General features: G+C 34.7%; 1 protein-coding gene across 2 annotated transcripts in view; it reads left to right on the top strand.

Moving 5' to 3' along the window:
• CCDC141 (coiled-coil domain containing 141) overlaps window positions 1–18,758 on the top strand; it is a 92,439-nt gene that overhangs the window by 54,778 nt on the left and 18,903 nt on the right. For both annotated transcript variants that reach the window (XM_061454548.1, XM_061454556.1), the window contains exons 14-24: window positions 1,535–1,726; window positions 2,492–2,668; window positions 4,172–4,351; window positions 5,017–5,142; window positions 6,337–6,525; window positions 6,826–7,005; window positions 8,190–8,339; window positions 13,997–14,137; window positions 15,257–15,445; window positions 16,981–17,164; window positions 18,392–18,501. In XM_061454548.1, the coding sequence (XP_061310532.1) occupies window positions 1,535–1,726; window positions 2,492–2,668; window positions 4,172–4,351; window positions 5,017–5,142; window positions 6,337–6,525; window positions 6,826–7,005; window positions 8,190–8,339; window positions 13,997–14,137; window positions 15,257–15,445; window positions 16,981–17,164; window positions 18,392–18,501 (1,818 nt within the window). The remainder of the gene's footprint in view (window positions 1–1,534; window positions 1,727–2,491; window positions 2,669–4,171; window positions 4,352–5,016; window positions 5,143–6,336; window positions 6,526–6,825; window positions 7,006–8,189; window positions 8,340–13,996; window positions 14,138–15,256; window positions 15,446–16,980; window positions 17,165–18,391; window positions 18,502–18,758) is intronic.

Below are 18,758 nucleotides of genomic sequence, written 5' to 3'. Positions count from 1 at the left end.
TCATAGTGTTATTTGTTACTACCTCAAGATCCCGGTATCAGCCCTTGATAGGAAGACTCTTCAGATATGGTTTTCTACTCCTACGTGAGGCACTAAGTTTAAAAATTATCTAGACAGTCAGAGGCATAGAAAACTTTTCTTTCGGTTTATTATGGTGAATAAAAAGGATGAATCAGCAAAAGGGAAAAAATATATTTCAGGTGAAGAAACTCTGAAGGGGGCTCTAAAGTTGCCATTAGATACTCATTGGTCATGTTGGGAATGCAACCATGGTATGAAAGCACGGCAGCACCCAGCTCTGTAACACAGCTGAAATTATATTTAAGTCACATCCAGGCCCTTTCCAACTCTGGTAGCATTACTGCGGTATCTAAAAGTGGCTTAGAACCAGCTGAATCCTCTTCGTGATCTTGACACACATGGTTATCCTATATTTGAGAAGTTCTTAAAACACAATTACTCATATGGAGTTCTTTTTTGTTTCAGGCAGGAGTTTATGAAATCCAAGACCTGGTTCTACACAGAGTGCAAATAACTCTGTAACAGATTTTTGTGTCTCTTCTGACAAATATTTGCATGCCAGTGTGTTTGGTTTTTTTTCTTCTATTTGTGGAAGTGTACAATCTACCCTGACAATAAAAATATCTCCTACCTATTCTTTCTGTGGAATGTGATATGCCAGAGTTTGCACTCCAGGCTAAATGCCAGAGATAGGTATGCTAAGTGGTATTGAGTTAAATATATAAAAGTAGATAAGCTCATAGACATAGATATATATGAAGCTCTGAATTAAGACAGTGAATCTGAAAATCAGAATCCTAGCCAAATCATGAGAAATGTCAGCTCTTAATATACTGTGACTTTCTTCTGTAACAGATGATGCAGGAGAAGATATGACCCAGTATTTGGTCTCTATTTTATTTTTGCAGATTTTCTGCATGCAAATACATTGATTTCGGCTGGAATATGCAGCTTGATGGGTAGGGACTAGTCTGATATTAGGAAGCAATTCTTGATTGAAGAATGAAGGCATGAGTAGAACTACGATTCATAAGGCCAAGTGCTATAAGAACAGGCCTTAAAACAATTACAGCAGTAGCCTTATGGTGAGCGAGTGCTTCTGGGTCTCACTCTAGAGTGGACACTGAGTTTTTCTGTGAGAACTGAGTATCAGGAAAACATTTAAGATGGATTTGAACTCAAGGGAATGATTTCAGAAAATTGGGCTATACTGTTCATTAAGGGAATAGTTCAGTTCTGGCTGTTTATGTTTCTGTATGGAATGCTTCTGTGTAACTGTGAGAAGGGATTTACTTAATCTGAATACTAAGACTCCTACTTTTTTTTTGTTTCATTCAAAATAACTATTTTAATAACTACATCCAAAGTTGTAATGAAAATATGGTTATTTTAAGCACATAACATTTAATTGATTTATAAGAAAGCAATACTAGTAAAAATTAACAATGTGGTATCAGTATTCACAAATTCTTTTCAGGATCATACCTACTGTTATATGTTTCTGCCTTCAAAGGAAACATCACATGAACTGGAAGCAGCCGAGAGAATCATCGAAGATATGGAAGAGTTTGAACCTGAGCAGGTGGCAGCTTTTTCTAGCAGAGCTGACTTTCTAAATGAAGAACTGAAAAAAATTGAAAAAAGTATTAGTTCAAGACTAGAAATTCTAGAAACCTACGTGTCCTTTCTAAAGCTGACTATGGAGGTACAGGTTACTTATTCTCTGACTAGACTGTGAAAATACTGCAACTGAAAATGTGCTTTTAGCTAAATCCAGTAGACAATGTGCCACAGAAGCACTGCAAGTCTTTATAAGTTCCTTTTTACCTTAAAGGAGATCAGCTCCATCAGGGCAAGCAGCCCTCATCATTGAACTTGCATCAACCTAATGACTAGTTTATGTACAGGTTTTCAACTGTTTTAAATTGTCATTGTAGAAAGTATTATAATTGAATTTTTTACTTTCTCCTGCACACATGTCCTCTCTCGTTATATATGCAATAAAAATGCTTATGTGTATGTGCTCTCACCTAAATGTACTGATTTTGCTTCATATAGTTTTAAAAATATTTCATATCATATGTTGCTGTAGACATTTATCATATGTTGATATAATTTTTTTCTGCTGTCTTGCACTACTTCCAATGAAGTACCTAGTCCTCTGAAGGGGTTTTAAATTAAATATATATATATATATGTATATATATATATACACACACTGGTTTATAATATTGACGCATTGATATGTGACAGAAACGGAACAATTGCTGCCACCTGTCTGTTCGCCGTCCACTAATTTACAGGTTATTTAAAACTTTTTTCCTATTTCATATTTGTGTAGATTTTTTTAGGGAGGATAATAGATCTTAAAACCTGGAAAAAATTGAGAAGCTTTTAATCAGTTTTGCTATGCCTACATGCTTTCTGATTATAGCAGCTCAATTTATTTTTATTCTGTATTTTTCTGTAGATAAATGATGATATTCAAACTCTGAAGGAATTCTATAAATTAGAACCATCACAAACAAACAAGGAGGCTGAAAATAAAATTGCAATGGAGACAGCTAACAGTCAGTGGGAAAAGACTATAAAAAAGATTTTTTCCATCCAAGACATGGGTTGCAGGTTTCTTAATTTAATAAAAATGGTGAGTATAATCTGATAAAACTGCATTGAATATTTGATGTTTGCCTGTGATGAGGTCTAATCCTAGTTCTGACTGATGGATTGTGATTTCTCCAGTACCTAGTTTTAAAGGGACTAATGCTGCTATACATATTTAAAATACGGAAGTATTATTTGAGTGCTAATGGCATTATAAGTAACATAAAAAGTTTTGTGCTTAACAATGACAGAGCCCTTAATAAATGATCCAGTACATGCCTACAGATATAATACATACTTATCTGGGTTTTTTTTTCATGTTGGAAAACAGCATATATGCAAGTACATATTAATTTTATTTTACTTCCATTAGCAGGCAATCTTTACTAATTGAGTGTACGAGGTTCTAAAGAGATGGATGCTAGAGCTACTTCCTTACAGATAATCTTTCCTAGTGTCTTTACATTCTGTCTTGAGTTCAGATGTACTATCTAGGCATCCCTATCTAATTTTCCAGCACTTCTTCATGAGATAATCATTTGAGATGTGCAGTCATTCCCTAAGTCACTCCTCCTAAAGCGATCCCAGTTAACGTAGACAGCCTGGACACCCAGCTGTTCTTTCTGTTTTTATAAGACTGACTTGGGAGCAGTTACATTAGAGTGAGGAGGAGGGGATGGTGTTGGCAACATACAGCAGCATGCAAGATGAACTGGAAAAACCTACTCTAAGGAGGGAAAGTGCCTGGCAGCTAGTGTAAGCTAAATTGTGTGCTATCACAGCTGGGTACAGCCAGGTACAGATGAGATAGTCAGTGTAAAGGCAAGCTGAATATGTGTGAAGATGAGGTTGCACTGCAGTCACTTGAAGTCTTAACATACCTTCGGATATTATCTCTAAGGATCTGTGCTGCCACCATGTTTTGTGCTACTCTGTTCCCATTATATTCTCAGATTGTAGCTTTTAAATGTCTGGAAGATACACGTCATACAAGTAATTTATGAACACTTATTTAAAAGAAAAGTTCTGAAATCTGGAAAGCAGAAACAGCATTACCTAGTTTTTTGAGATTTCTGATATGGGCTCTGTTAAAAAGAGGAAAAAACGCTGAATATTCAAATGCTAAATACTTTATTCCTCCCATGCTTCAGTGCTGCTTCATCTGTCAGCAGAAAGGAGTGCTCTTTTCTTCATTCACTTCAGTTTCAGTTGCAATTGCCCAAAAGGCCATTTTGGGTAGTTTTGTCTATTCGGAAATCATTTTGTATGAGAGTTGGAGTCATCAGATGGCAAAAATTCAGTCATTACTTACCTGTTTTGTTTTTAACTTTAACATCAGCCACGTCCTCAATAGAGAAATTCTGTTGATCTATGCTTATTTCTAAGAGAAAAGTGTTTTTAAAGGCACCCAGCGTACCAGAAATTTTTGAAGAATCTACTTTAGAATAGATTTTTATTAAGCGTTTTTGAGACTATAAAATTATGAAGTTTTAATTGCATTTTATAAAAACATTTGTGGAAAAAAATGTGTCTGTTTATTTGCCAGGTAAATAAGAGTTTAATATTAAAAGTAGAAAAATCTGTACGAGTAACAGAAGATGTCATTGTTAATCTGAGTAAAGAAAAGAAAGAACTGACTGATCTTTGGGCAATCTGGAATTTTAAAATTACTCAAGTAAAACCCATCAAGCAACAGCACCAGATATTTAAAGAGCAGCTGAAAACTGTAAGTAGATTGACTAGAAAGAAAGCAAATGTGGCAAACATTTATTCATGGTTATTAGTTTGTCTGTGACTGTCTCATCAATTATTATATCTGTCATGTGAGAAATAGATGATTAGTAAGCTACAAGTCCCCACTTCAAATCTGAAATTTTAATCAAATCCTCATACTATACCAGCAGTGCTTTAGGGTTTTTTAGCTTTGTTGGGGGTTTGTTTTGTTTTTAAAAAGCACATTTTCATTGTGACTTAAGAGTTACTAAACTAAATTGTCTCTTAATAGTTACTAAACTCAAATCCAACCATGTTCATAACAAAAGAAGACTGAAATCTCCTTGGCACAGGGATGTTGTGCCATGCTCCTGAAAGCAACACTAGCTAGGCTAGGACCAGATATTTGTTGCTGCTGTTTGTCTTGTGCTACTTATCACTAAACTACGACATCTTCTATTACAGAAAATATGTGTGTATGGGTACTCTGACCTTGGTGTCTGACCATTTTTGCACACTATCTTGAAGATTTCCTATAGGATTTGAGGTTTTACTGACAACATTTGTGTGCTCTGGGAAGGGGTCTTGTTACAAATTTAGATTTTAATTTTTTTTTTTTTTATTTTTTTCTTCACTATACTATAGATGGAGACACTGAACTGTTTTATTATCTTTTAGACTACCCATGGATTAGAGATTCTTCAAGAGGCACTTCAGCTTGCAGTAACAGTTGACCTTGGAAATGACCCTTTTATTGTTTTGGAACTACAAAAAAAGCTTCACCAAATGAAACCACAGCATCAGGTGAAAAACTAAGCTAGTGAAGTGCATGGTAGACCAAAATCTCTTTTTGGCACAGTAAAGATTCACAGTGACCCCAGACAGAGTTTCTGGGGCTGCAGTGTTTGATGTTTTATGTTACTTTTCCAGGAGGAAGGATTTGCATGTGTTTGTAAGGTAAGAAAGAAAGACATTTTACCTTTAGTATCCAGAGAACATCTGGTGCAGTGTTAGCTGCGTATTAAAGTGACACACAAGCATTGGAGTGGTAGAAGTACAAGGAGAGTATCAGCTTCACATTTTTGAGTTAGAGCTGGTTAGAGGCTGAGGTAAGTCATACTGAACTTCATAACACCTCTGAGTGTCGTGGTTTAAACCCAGTCAGGTAATTCATTCGCTCACTTCCCCCCCTCCTTTCTTGCCCTCCCCCTGCTCTCGGAGGGACGGAGAGGAGAATCGAAAAGAATGCAACTCCCACGGGTTGAGATAAGAACAGTTTAGTAACTAAGGTATAACACAAATCACTACTGCTACCACCAATGATAATAATGATAAAGGAAATAACAAGGGAAGAGAATACAACACCTCACCACCCGCTGACCGATAACTCGCTCCCCAGGCCCGACCAAGCTCCGACCGATACCTCCTCCAACCCTGCAGTCTCCCAGCCCTTCCAGCTAACTCCCAGTTACATCCTGGGCATGACGTGCTGTGGTATGGAATACCTCTTTGGCTAGCTTGGGTCAGGTGTCCTGTCTCTGCTTCCTCCTGGCTTCCCCTCCCCCCTGGCAGAGCATGAGGCTCACAAAGTCCTTGGCCAAACCAAAACATTGTTATCAGCTCTGTTCCCGAGCTGAAAGTCAAAACACTGCGCTACACCAGCTACCAAGAAGGAGAAAAATGACTGCTACTGCTGAACCCAGGACACTGAGTTTCACCAATTCAGTTTGCAGTTTCCCTACATGTCAGTTTTACGTGTTTTGATTCAAGGTTGTTTCTGAGCGATAGCTAGCTGAGATTCACACCTTGCAAAAAGTAAAGTTTGTGGAGGATGTTTTAAAGAGCATGGCACTGATTTTTCCCAAGGTAATTTACTGTTATTAGATTGTTATTTCATCAAATTGTAAGGTAAAACTTGCAAATATATTTGTGTAAATATTTTGTTGCAAATATATTTGTATGCTGTAACTTTTTTCTTTGTACTTTTTTTTTTTCTAGCAACTGAATGCTGAGCTTGAGTACCTGACAAAATTATTAGAATTGCCAAGTCAGAAAGGATTTCCTGTGAAAGAGAATTCTGAGAGAATAAGTGAGCTTATTCATTTCCATCAAACTCTAAAGGACACCATGACAGAATATGAAGAGATTTTCAACAAGACAGTCAAGTTCCATCACATTAAAAAAGAAGTGAGTATAATCTTTTAAAATACATTTTCTTCTCATTACAGTTAAACTCTTCCTGGTTTTGGTGCCTGTCATCTTATTTTTTTTTCCCAAGCAAACAGCGTTAACCTGCCTGGTGATCAGAATTAAAATTTTGGGTCTAAAATTGCATGAAATTTGGAGTATTTAAAACTCAGATATGAACCCAAATTTAGTTACTTCAACCCATGTCAACAAATTTAGGGTAGCATGTTTAGGTAAGGAGGGAGTTGTAAGCCTCCTTTCACATTATTTTAAACACACAGTGGTTTTAATATATTCCAGCTGGAATGTCTATCAAAATTAGGAGAACTGGATGTTCCTGAAACATGTGAGGCCCCTGAAAATGTGCATCATGCTAAAGCCTGCCTTGTGAATGCTCAGGAGAAACATGCACAGATCAGACAGCTATACAAACTACTTATTACCCAGGGAGTGGATATCCTGTCTGCAGTGCAGCAACCTGTGAGTAGAATTATAATTATATTCATAACTATTTATTATTTATATTATGCTATATATATTTATATTATATACATATTATATGTATCTATATTATATTATAAATATATTATAATATTTATTTTTATATGTTTATAATTATAATTATGAAATCAAGGACAAATCTGAAAGAATATTGAAACTATCTGGATGAATTTTAGATGCACAAAATATACTAAAACTCTGAGAAAGTAAATACAGAGGTTCAAGATGCCTTTTAAAAAGCTCAAAATATAAAACGTAAGACAGCTGGATTTTTTAATTTCTACTTTGAGTTTGCAGATATATAGTCATTAAATGAAACATCCAGGAATGATGAAACTTATTCTTCAGTAGTTACTCACATTATAAATTTCTTTTACAAAGAGAAGAGTAATTTATTTGTAATCTTGCTTTAACTTTTTAATGGTCTGTGAACATATTTTACCCTGGAAAGTTGAAATAGATTTGATACAGGGAGGAAATTAATCTTAAAATAGCATTGCTTGGAAGCAAAATAGCATGACTTTCTGTTCTCTAGTATTCGTTGTGCAGTTCAAGCCCCTCTTAGTGATTTCTTCAATGTCACATTTATGTATTAGACTTGTGCTACTTTGTAAATTTTGCTTTGCATAGATATTCTCCTATAAAGAAAGAATAACAAAAGAACAAAACAGAAATATAATCTACCTATTAGTGGATTCAAGACTGATTTGCATGGCAAGATGTGTATCGCTTTAGAAAGGAGTTAGTTATTCAGAGCAAGACTGTCATTGCTCTGTATTTGTTTACTAGGGAGAAAGCAAGACATTCCCTTATGACCTGCCTAGGTTATTGACATCAGCAGTGTGCTCTTCAGACACCATGAACTGATTGACAGCAGAAAGGAGCTAATCTCCAGGTGCTAAAGGACTGGAGTAAGCTACTTCCTCTTTGCTCAGAGAAGACACCATATGGGAGTTGTGACTTTGACCCAAAACTACTCATCATACTACTACTGATTTAAACTGCTACGTAATTGCTCTCCCTACAGTGGAGGTTTAATGGTTTAGCCCTTTATGACTGATATCACTAAGGGATGTTCTGCTTCAAAATTATTTTAATATTAATTTGGTTTAATTGATGCATTTCCTGAATTTCATAAGTTTCTTTGTCTATTCCCTGTGTAGAATTGCTTGAATGTTTCTGTAAAGAATCTGAAGCAAGAACTTGCTAGATTTGAGTGTGATAGCATTGACTGGCGCTCCAAAGCTGATAAGTATGAGGAAGAGCTCTCAAAGCAGTTCCAGCACTGCACCACTCAAGAAGAGATAAATGAGGTAAACAAGGTGAATTTCAACACATTAAATGAATGCTAGAAGGGCTGTTGTATTCTGTAATACATGTGTTCTGTAATCCTGTTTATCATTCCCCTGAATCATAGAATCATAGAATCGCAGAATAGTTAGGGTTGGAAAGGACCTTAAGATCATCTAGCTCCAACCCCCCTGCCATGGGCAGGGACACCTCACACTAAACCTTATCACTCAAGGCCTCGTCCAGCCTGGTCTTGAACACTGCCAGGGATGGAGCATTCACAACCTCCCTGGACAACCCATTCCAGTGCCTCACCACCCTAATAGGAAAGAATTTCCTCCTTATATCCAATCTACGCTTCCCCTGTTTTAGTTTTAACTCATTACCCCTTGTCCTATCACTACAGTCCCTAACGAAGAGTCCCTCTCCAGCATCCCTATAGGCCCCCTTCAGATACTGGAAGGCTGCTTCACGCAGCCTTCTCTTCTCCAGGCTGAACGTTTCATATGTATACAGAAAAGTTGATTTTCATTTTACCAGGAACCTTGGATACGCACAGAATAATATGACGCGTATCTGTGATCTGATATATATATGATATATCTATATGATGTATATCTATGATAGGATATATATATCAAATCTATGATATATATATATATACATATATATATCACAATCTAAATAATCTATGGTCCTTACCTTTGCAGTTCAGGATTATATAAAGTTGTTGGGTGGGCAATAAAGTGCTTCCAGTGTACCACAAGAAACAGAACAGCAGCATTTTCTTTGACTTTCAGCTCTCAAAGTTTCCTTTGAAATACAAGAGTCTTCAGTTTTCTTTCTTACAAAGCTAAAGTTTCAAACAAATGTAGTATTTACATATATTGCAGTTGTAAAGCTACTAGAACTTTCAGTCTTTTAATGAAAAATTTAAAATAATTTCATACTTAACATTTCTTCAGAAACCCAAGAAATGATACTTTAAAACCTGCTAGAACAAAAGGAAATGTTCTTTAGCACAAGACAGTAGAAATTAGTATTATGTAACTTATGTTAAAAAAATTAGTTAATATGGTTATTAACATAGCATCTTAGTAAGACAAATACAAATTTATTCACAATTTATCAGGTTGGACTGGGTAGGTCTCAGCAAAATTAATTTAGGAAAAATATTCCATAGAATTTTCTTAGAGTGATCCATTAAAATAAGAGGCTGATGGCCTTTACACTTAATGTGCTGTAGATTGTACTTCTGAGCATCCATGAAATACAGAAACTGGATTCTTACCTGGGAGAATATCACACTAATGCTCCCTGTAGTGTGAAACATAGTGGAAACAGAACCCTGAAATTTATGATTTCTTATTTTATCTTTCACGAAGTAAATCCACACCTGAAAAAAATACTGCATTTTCTTTAAATCATCAAAGTATAGAGCTGACTGAGAATTTTATCCCTCCTATTTTTAATGAGGAAACTGTTATTTGGATTTTCTTTTCTTTTACAACATATTTTTGTGTGTTCGTGAAAAGTATCCACCTTCTGTCTCTGTCAAGTTTAAAGGAAAAGTGTGGTAGTGACATGTCTTACGCCATGTCATATAATGCAAAATGTAATGCATTAGGTTCTCATAGTTAATGGACTCTGCAAAGTATTTGCATAAAATATTTTAAATTACAATGATAATTACTGAGGCTTTTTTCGTCACTGTATGTTGGGAAAGCCATGTTGCCTGCTTAAGTTAAAACCTGTCATCCCCAATCCTAATTGAAGCTTCAATGTCAACTAACTGAAATATAGAAATCTGGTGTGTGGATACATTTTTCTTAGAATAGAAGGTATTTCCTAAAGAAATACTTGACTAATATACCTGTATATGCATTAATTCACTGCCATTTTTCTTCTTCTCTTTTTGTTTTTTATTTGTTTTGGGTTTTGCTTTTTGGTTTTGGGGTTTTTTTATTTGGTTGGTTGGTTGGTTTGGTTTTTGGGTTGTTTTCTTCCTTTTTTTTTTTCCCATTAAGTATTTGTAACTAATTCTGTTTAAGGATCAAGAAACCAGACCCTGAACTACTTCAAGATTGTTCACTTCAGCATTTTAAATTGTTACTTTTAACATCAGAAATTTGTTCCAGCATTAGTAGTATCTAGCTGACCTGTCAAACATAATAGATGGTAAAGGAATAGTTATTTCAAAGTAAATAAATATTTCATGTGCGAGGAGCAAGAAGCAGCTGTTCATAGCTGTCACATACTAAACAGACGTCCGACAATTTAGTTGTGATTTACCAGTGTACAAAGCAAACATTAAAGTTGACTGAAAATGTTTGGGATTCTCCTGTAAGCACTTTAATTAATTTACATTTAATGTGGTGGATCAACCATGTAAATAAAGCATGTAAACAAGGGCTTTGTTGTTTGGGACTTACTGGTGTTTGGGAATATCATACTTGGAGGAGCTGGCTAGCTCCCTGTGTTTGTAACATATCAGTGCTTCTGCAAAAATCAAGAAAACATGTACTTAAATTTATAGCCAAGAATATATAAAATGAGTTTTGGAGGACAGAAGAGTAAAATGTGTGCCTTTTCTGTGCCTTCTCCTGTTTAAATTTAAAAATGGATTTATGCCTTGCACATCTTTGAAACCTATAACAAAAGCTCATGTGACCTTTGGGATCTTTGTATGCCAGTTTGGGCTTTCTGCTTTAATGACTAGCTGAAGTAGCAGCCTCCAAAGAGCTGTAACTTCACTGCATTACACCGCAACCATTTGTGACAGACATGAGCCAAGCCTCAGTTTAACCATAGCTTTATACTACACTGAATCTGTTCATGGGGTTATAAGTGACACATAAGATAACCTTTGCAATGAAAAAGCCTTTTCTTTAGGTGATCACTTTGGAAATAACATTTATGCATGTCTGCACAAAACTTGCAACAGAAGAGTAATATCCTGAAGTAGGTTCTCAGCTCCCTGCAGTTATCTCACTTCTTTCCTCTTCATCATATCATGGTTTATACATTTATGGAAAGGTATGATTCAAAATGTGGATTTTAATCAAAGACAGTAATGAGCTACCTCTGTACACAAGTAAGTAGGAACTGATACTTAGCACGTTTATCACCTTGTAATTTATTTTGATTGCGGTCCCAGAATTAAATGCCTTTTCTTTCTTCCCACTTTCTGGATGGCTGTTCTTTAATTTTTGCCACTTTAAAAACCTATATTCAGCAACCTGCTCTCATGGGCTGTTTTGATTGCTAGTGCTACTAAATGTTTAATGTATGAATAAAAAGAGAAAGGTAAGTGGCTAACAACATTGAAGTGCCTTCCTAGGGTGGCTTGCACAGGAATTCAAAATGTTTTACTGGAACTCTACTGTAAAAAAGATTAAATGTTTAACACAGCTTTATAACTTGCTTTTTCCATGTATTTTGCAGTTTTGTGATAAATGGGAGCAATTGGCACCTAAACCCCTCTCCTCTACTATCATTCTCTATCTATGACAGGCCAGCTATAGTTAGGAACAGCTGCCTGATTTATGGCTATGACACAATGGACAAGTTAAAGTTCCACTAAACTTGTGGGCTGAAGTCACTGAAGCATATTAGGGTTTATAGTTCCTTTAGTATTTCTCATTTAATTTTGTGGAAAATAGTGGGAAACTGAGTTACATTTGGATTTCTAAAAATTGGCAGCTCTGTATCATATTTGGCACGATTGTTGATGATACAGGAATTGTGTACATGCACTCTGACGGGGTAATGTACAAGTCTGAGCTGAATATGGTTTTTCCACTGGGGCTAAGAGAGATGAGTGACAGCAGCTGCAGACCTTTGACACATGAGATATCATATCTGAAACAAGGTGATCTGATTTCACATACTGCTAGGAGGAGAGCCTCTGGCCTTATAAACGATCAGTAACCTATATATGTGCATAAGCCAGTGAAATGAGCTAAAATAAACTCTTGCTTATTGCTGCTTTTCCTCAAAATTAACCAGCAAATAAGGCTCTTGTGTTCTGAATACAAAACATTGTTCTGCAGAGTAGATTTTATTAACAGAGGGGGTTTAGATAGATTTTATTATTGTGTACTTAGGTGGGATAAAGAGCTTAAATTAATTGGAGATCACAGAGCCAGTGATAGAATTCCTTTTTTTTCTATTACACTGAATGAACACCATTTGTCTATTCTGCAGTAATGTGGCAACATCCCACTAGATGAAATGAAAATGAAAAATATATTCCTTGATGGATTAACATTAGTATGCAATAATAATAATGTTTAATTGCTAGCTGTTCCAATAAGAGTAGCTGCAAAATGAGCATTCATTACTCCATGGACTCTCTGACAAGGAGGACGAGGAGGGCAGGGGGAAGTTTGTAGGGCTTTTTAATATAAAAAAGTGCCTCAAATATGTAAATTAAATATCAAACTGTGGATGTGACCTGACCTTGTTAACACTAATCAAATAAAATATTTTACGTTGTACCATTTTACATAATGTATTTCTACATTGTCCTAAAAGTAAAAAATTGGCAACCCAAAGGATACAGAATTCTAAAAAAAAAAAAAAAAAATAAAAATTGCAGTACTTCTTATATTCTTCTATTTCAGATTTTATGAATTAATTTAAAAATAGGATCATGGCATAACAATGTAATTAAAATAGTGCCTTTTATAAGGTACCAGCAGCATATTTTAAGCAGGTTTTTTACTTGTCTACTTCTTTTATCCATTGCTTAAATGCATTCAAAAGTATCTGTAATGTCTAAAAGTATTTTTTGTCTTTGTAAACAAAAATGGAAATTACATAGCTTTCAAAGAGAAAATATTGAAAAAATGCTACTTAAATAATCCATAGTTCTTTAAAGATAGTTTAGCTGAGTATGTTTGATCTGCTTATTTATATGATGCAAAGAATGATATGTGGTTTATTAAGGGCAGTCTTGGAAAAGGATATTAAAGCAAATAGGTAAATAGTACTGAAATAAACCCCAAACACTTACATTATAACTTGTTCCCATGGTAAATAAACACTGCGTTTAAAATTATATTGATCATATAGTGCTCTTCTTTGATGTGTATTAAACTTGTTCTGGTAAATTGGTAATGCATCTGATCCATGTATGTATAAAGGAAAGTGTAGCTTCCTAGAGCTTCATCAGTGTTATTCCTATCAGTGTGAATTTTAAAAATATTTTGTCGATTAAAGAAAATGTAGCCACAATCCATCTAAATAACAAAATAGTTTTATAGCAAATTTAATATAACTAATAGTAATAATTGCAGCTGATACAAGCCTTTCTGAAAAGTCTTGAAAGACAAGGATGCTACTAATTCATCTTAGTTTATATTATTATAAAAATCATTTTCACTAATGTTGAGCTTGCTGCACCAAGTCAGTGCTAACTGGTAATAATATTGTTATGTGCTACCAAATCTATCTAGCTGTAATTAGATGAGGCTTTCTTTGGGTATCTGTTAGGCAGAATCTCTGTGCTACCATACTTATAGAAATGAGGATGCTTTATGACATGGCATAACATTATTAATTTCAGTACTACATTTTCAGTGTTCAGACTATAGTCTTTTAAACATCTGTTAATAAAACCTGAATAGAAGTGTGCTGGATTCTCTTTTACTAACAAAATGTACTTACTGTGTTTCAGCTCAGAGAATCATTTAAGGATCTCAAAAAAAAATTTAACAATTTGAAGTTTAACTATACGAAGAAAGCTGAAAAAGCTCGAAATCTGAAAGTACTTAAAATACAGATTCAGCAAGTTGAGATATATGCAGATAAAATACAGGTAATATTAGAAATTTTTGTTTTATTGGAGGCTTCGCTGGTTGAATTGCTGTTGTCTGTCCCAAGCAGATCAGAGGAGATCCAAAATGTTTTGTGAGCTTCCCTTTCACTCAACTTTGTATCCTTCCCATCTCAGTCACTGACTGAGCCATTTTGCATTTTCTGTTCCTTTTATTTTTCCATTTCCTTCAGTGAAATGATCTTACCTAAATTTCTGACTTCCCTGTGTTCACTCCTTTTATTGTTCATTATTTTTCTAGTTAATTTTATTCTTCTTGCTTCTGTTCCTTCACAATGTGTGACTTAGTCTTCCCTCTCCTTAAAAAAAAAAAAGGCCAAAACCTAAATAAACAAAAAAACCCACCCACAATACAAACAAACAAACAAGAAACAAAAAAACTCTAATACCCCATCAAAATCAACAATAAATCCACACACATATTCCCTTTTGCATCCAACTACTTTCTTGCCTTTCTCATTTCCTCATATAAGTCTTTAGAACCTTTTTCTGCATCCATTGCCTGGAGTTGGTCATGCTTATTTGCGCCATAGAACCTTACTAGCCTCTTGACATTCACTCAAAAAAACTCTTTCAGAGTCTCCAATGACCTTTTTAGTTGCCAGTTGGAACTAGCAGGTTTTCTTTTACTTGCTCTGCCACTCTGCCAGTCTCTTCCATCACAACTTTTTACTTGGAAATTTCAGATTTTCAGAATCATCAGATTCTCAAGCAAGATGTTAATATTGTAGGACATGCTTAAATTGACTCATATGTAGTCACAGACTCCAAAGCCTTAGTAGTATTTTTTAATTTCTAGATTCAATTAAAGTTACTTTGTGTAAGATCTCAATTTTTTTTTACTACAGATTTTTGTTTATTTTTAAGCTGAAAAATATAACCAAATTTTGCCTTTAATAAAAATAATTTACATTGATTTTAATCAGCATTGAAAAGACCTTCCATTTTCCTTTGATTATTGAAAAAGCAGTTTGTACTTGTAAATTTTAAAACACAGGACCAGAAATGTTTGTGGTTTTCTTTCAATGTTTTTTACTAATTATTTCTAAAAATAGAGGTATTTTTGTTGCCATATTTAACATTACTGTATCTTTTAAACAGATTCTTAAAAAGAAGATGGAAAATTTAGAGAAGAAAGTAATTGGCTCTGTAGCCAATGAACTTAATACTAGAGTCCTCTTGGGGTCAATTAGTGACTTACAAAACCAGCTGAGTAACTTTACTAAAGTTGTGGAGGATTACAAGCAAAATCTGGATCTCATGGAGCATCTGCAACAGATGATGGATGAGGTACTAGTAGAACTGAGGTCCTTACTATGGCTGTAACATCTAGGACCGAGATAGATAAAAGTGCTTATAATTACTTCAGGCAAAGTCTGTGACTTCCAAAAGTGGACTGGTAAATATTTTTGTAGTTTTACTTTGGAACTTCATAGAGAAAACGGGAAAGCCCCATGCAATGTGACCACATTCTTGCGTTGCTATGCATACTACTGGGGTCTCAATCTCAATATGACTTTCATAGTGATCTAGCATCTATGATCATACTTATGAGTTCATTTTCTCTAAGTGTATTCTGTGGCAACATAGAAAGTGCCACAAGCTCTCCTTGATAGCTGTCAAACCACAAAAGCCAAGTTATCAAAATACCCACTTTGTTAGTTGTCAGGAAGGGCTGTCTGTGTGATGTGTAATTCTGGAATTGAAATGTAAAACGTTTTTTTTTAGTGTACTTGGTAAGCATTTTTTTCTGAACTGCAGTCTAAGTCTTTTTGGAGACTTGTGTAACTTTAATGTGTCTGAAGGCTGCCTCAAGCATTGCCATTTTTAAAAAAAAAAAGAAAAAAAAAACATTTTTAACAGTAATTTCCATCCTACCCATTGTGTTGGTGCATCTGCTGTGAGGCAAGCACAGTCCTGTCATCGTTTATTTTTAGAAATAATACTGCTCATATCTCCAAAGTGATCTAAATACATGACAAATAAATTCCCCTAATGATAGATCACAATACTAATGTTTTGTTTAGAAGATGTTTTAATTGTCTAGTGATCAATGGGTCATGTATTTTTAGCAAAGCAATTTGTTACAATTTGTTGTGCATTTGCATTTTTAAACTCCTCACTTACTTTGAGGGAAATAGATTATTTCCTAGATCTAAAATTTAAGATTGCTTTCTTTACGCAGTGTAAAATATCAGCTTTTACTCAAGAGTTTTTCTTTCAGGAACAGGCAGAGTGTACAATACTGAATTTGGTGGCACAATAGAAGGGTGATTATTAGCTGCTTGCTGTAATGACATAATAGAGATGATACAGGGTGAACAACAGATTCTATCCTCTAAGTATTGTTAACCAAAATCATTTATTATGTGCGTGTTTTAAACCCCATTTTTGTCATTAGAAAGATTACTAGCAACTTGAATGGTTGCTGAGACCAAAATCCTTGTTTGCTCGTAGTCTAAATCTAAGCAACCTCACTGCCCTTACAGAAGTATATCTGTGGCCACGATACAAAGCTTGTGAAATTAGTCAGTTGATATACAAGGTGGAAAGAACCCAGAAATAAAATGTATGTGTGCAGAAGCGTTAACTAATAACTTCAGCATGCTTGCAAGTGAACACAGATACAGTGTTTAAAGAAAATTTAGCAGCTATTAATATTTGAAGCAGCATTTGTACTGAACAAATGTTTTTCAGATTAAAATTGGAAAATTGAAGACATACTGTATGCCACAGATTATGGAAAATCTAAGATTAGTCCAGTCTATTCTTCAAAAGCTTGAACTGCTGATAATTTATTATAATGCAGTGTTTTTATCCTTCAGTGTCAATTTTGGTTTGAAGATGTGAGTGCAACAGTCATTAGAGTTGGCAAGTATTCTGCAGAGTGCGAAACAAGAGAAGCAATAGAGACTCTCTACAAGCAATTCAATAAGTTTATTGAGCCTGCAGTGCCTCAACAGGAAATAAAAATTCAGCAGATTACAGACCTTGCTAAGCAGTTATATGGTGAGGAGCTGTCTGGTAATGTAATGCAGGGAAAAAAAAATGCAGCAACTTAAGACAGGAGTAAGCAGATTCCTAGATTTGTTCATTTAAAAACAAGATCTTATGAAATTTTAAAAATAAACAATTGATTTCAAGTATTGACTGGAAGAGGTGAAGGATTTCAGAACAAATCTTTAAAAATTAAAAAATATGAAAGTACTCAGCAGTCCGATAGTTACTTGGTTTTGTGTATACAACCTGAGTTCACCTGGAAATCAAATGTGACTGTCCTTGTAATATTTATGAGCTTGGAATTAAGACTACATGGCTTATGCTATCTCATAACAGGCAAGCCTTTGAAGCCAAAATATATTACAGTGATATACCTTAGTGCTGAGTGAATTTTTTACATTAACGCTATAAATAACTATTTGCCAAGTTTCTTAAACATTTATTAGCAAAAAATGTAGATTGTAACAAATACTCTATTTGCAGTTGTATTTATTTGAAACATTATTGACCAAAGAATGAAGGTCAGCAAAACAACAAAAGTTTTTCTTTGTTGTTTAAACTTGTAATGTTTACATACTTGTTGATGTTATTTTATCCAAAGGTAAGATGACCATCCAAGCAAGGATATACTGTGTATCAACAGAGTCAGGCCGTGATTTTAAATTCCTCTAATTTAGAAACTATTTAGAGAGCACAGATCACTTTTTCCCCCTCTTCCTTCCCACCCCTCCTCTTCCTTTTTTTAACTTCTTGATATTTTAAGTATTCCTACATTCTGTAGGAAAGAAGCTGACAGAACAGATTCTTGACACCAGTTGACTGGAAACACTGGAAGAAAGGAGGCGCTTCGTATTTTTTAAGTCATTACATGGGAAAAAGCTTCTCCACCCTACCTTTTTTTCTTTTATTTATTATAACAGGGATATAAGTGCCTCCTAACTGTATAATAAGACAACTAGTTTAGGAGACACTTTACAAGTTCAGTATCTTTTAAAGCAATGTTGCTAACCAGACAGAGGTAATTTTGTTCAAGGAGAAGCCTAGCAGAAGACCTGCAGTGACTATGAGGGCCCACCTCAAACATGCTAGTAAGAAGTAGGATTGCAGATCACAGAACTCCTACAACAAAACAAAACACAGAAAAATGTAATTAGAGTATATTTGGGTTGCAAAGTAAATTGTTATACAACTGTTTGAGGCATTCTGTTCTACTTTCATGTTTTTTTACCTTTGTAGGTATTGAAGAAGGAAAGAAGTATGTTGAAAAAGCCATATTAAAGTACAAAGAAATCATTAATTCTATTGATGAGTTGTGTAGGTCTTTGAGGGAACTTAAGGAGATTAAGGTATATATCTTTTTAATCTGGAGAATGTATTGCGTCTGCATCAACTTTATCAGGCTTATTGTCTGAATCTGAAGTTAAAAGTATGTGGTATGAAGCATTTCTTAATTGTTCACTTTTCCATTACCTTATGTAGTGATCATAATGAATTGATGAAATCCTATTTGGTTTTGCTCTAAATATTCATCCTAGGATTCTTTTTCTTGACTTCTTTCAGAACTGTTACTGCTTTCAACTACCCTTTAGGGGAAAATGTCTCA

This window comes from Pezoporus flaviventris, unplaced genomic scaffold, assembly GCF_033815535.1.
Source record: "Pezoporus flaviventris isolate CSIRO_AGI_PZ_B2104156 unplaced genomic scaffold, CSIRO_AGI_Pfla_v1 ptg000001l, whole genome shotgun sequence".
Taxonomy (NCBI): domain Eukaryota; kingdom Metazoa; phylum Chordata; class Aves; order Psittaciformes; family Psittacidae; genus Pezoporus; species Pezoporus flaviventris.
This window is presented reverse-complemented; position numbering and strand designations above follow the sequence as displayed.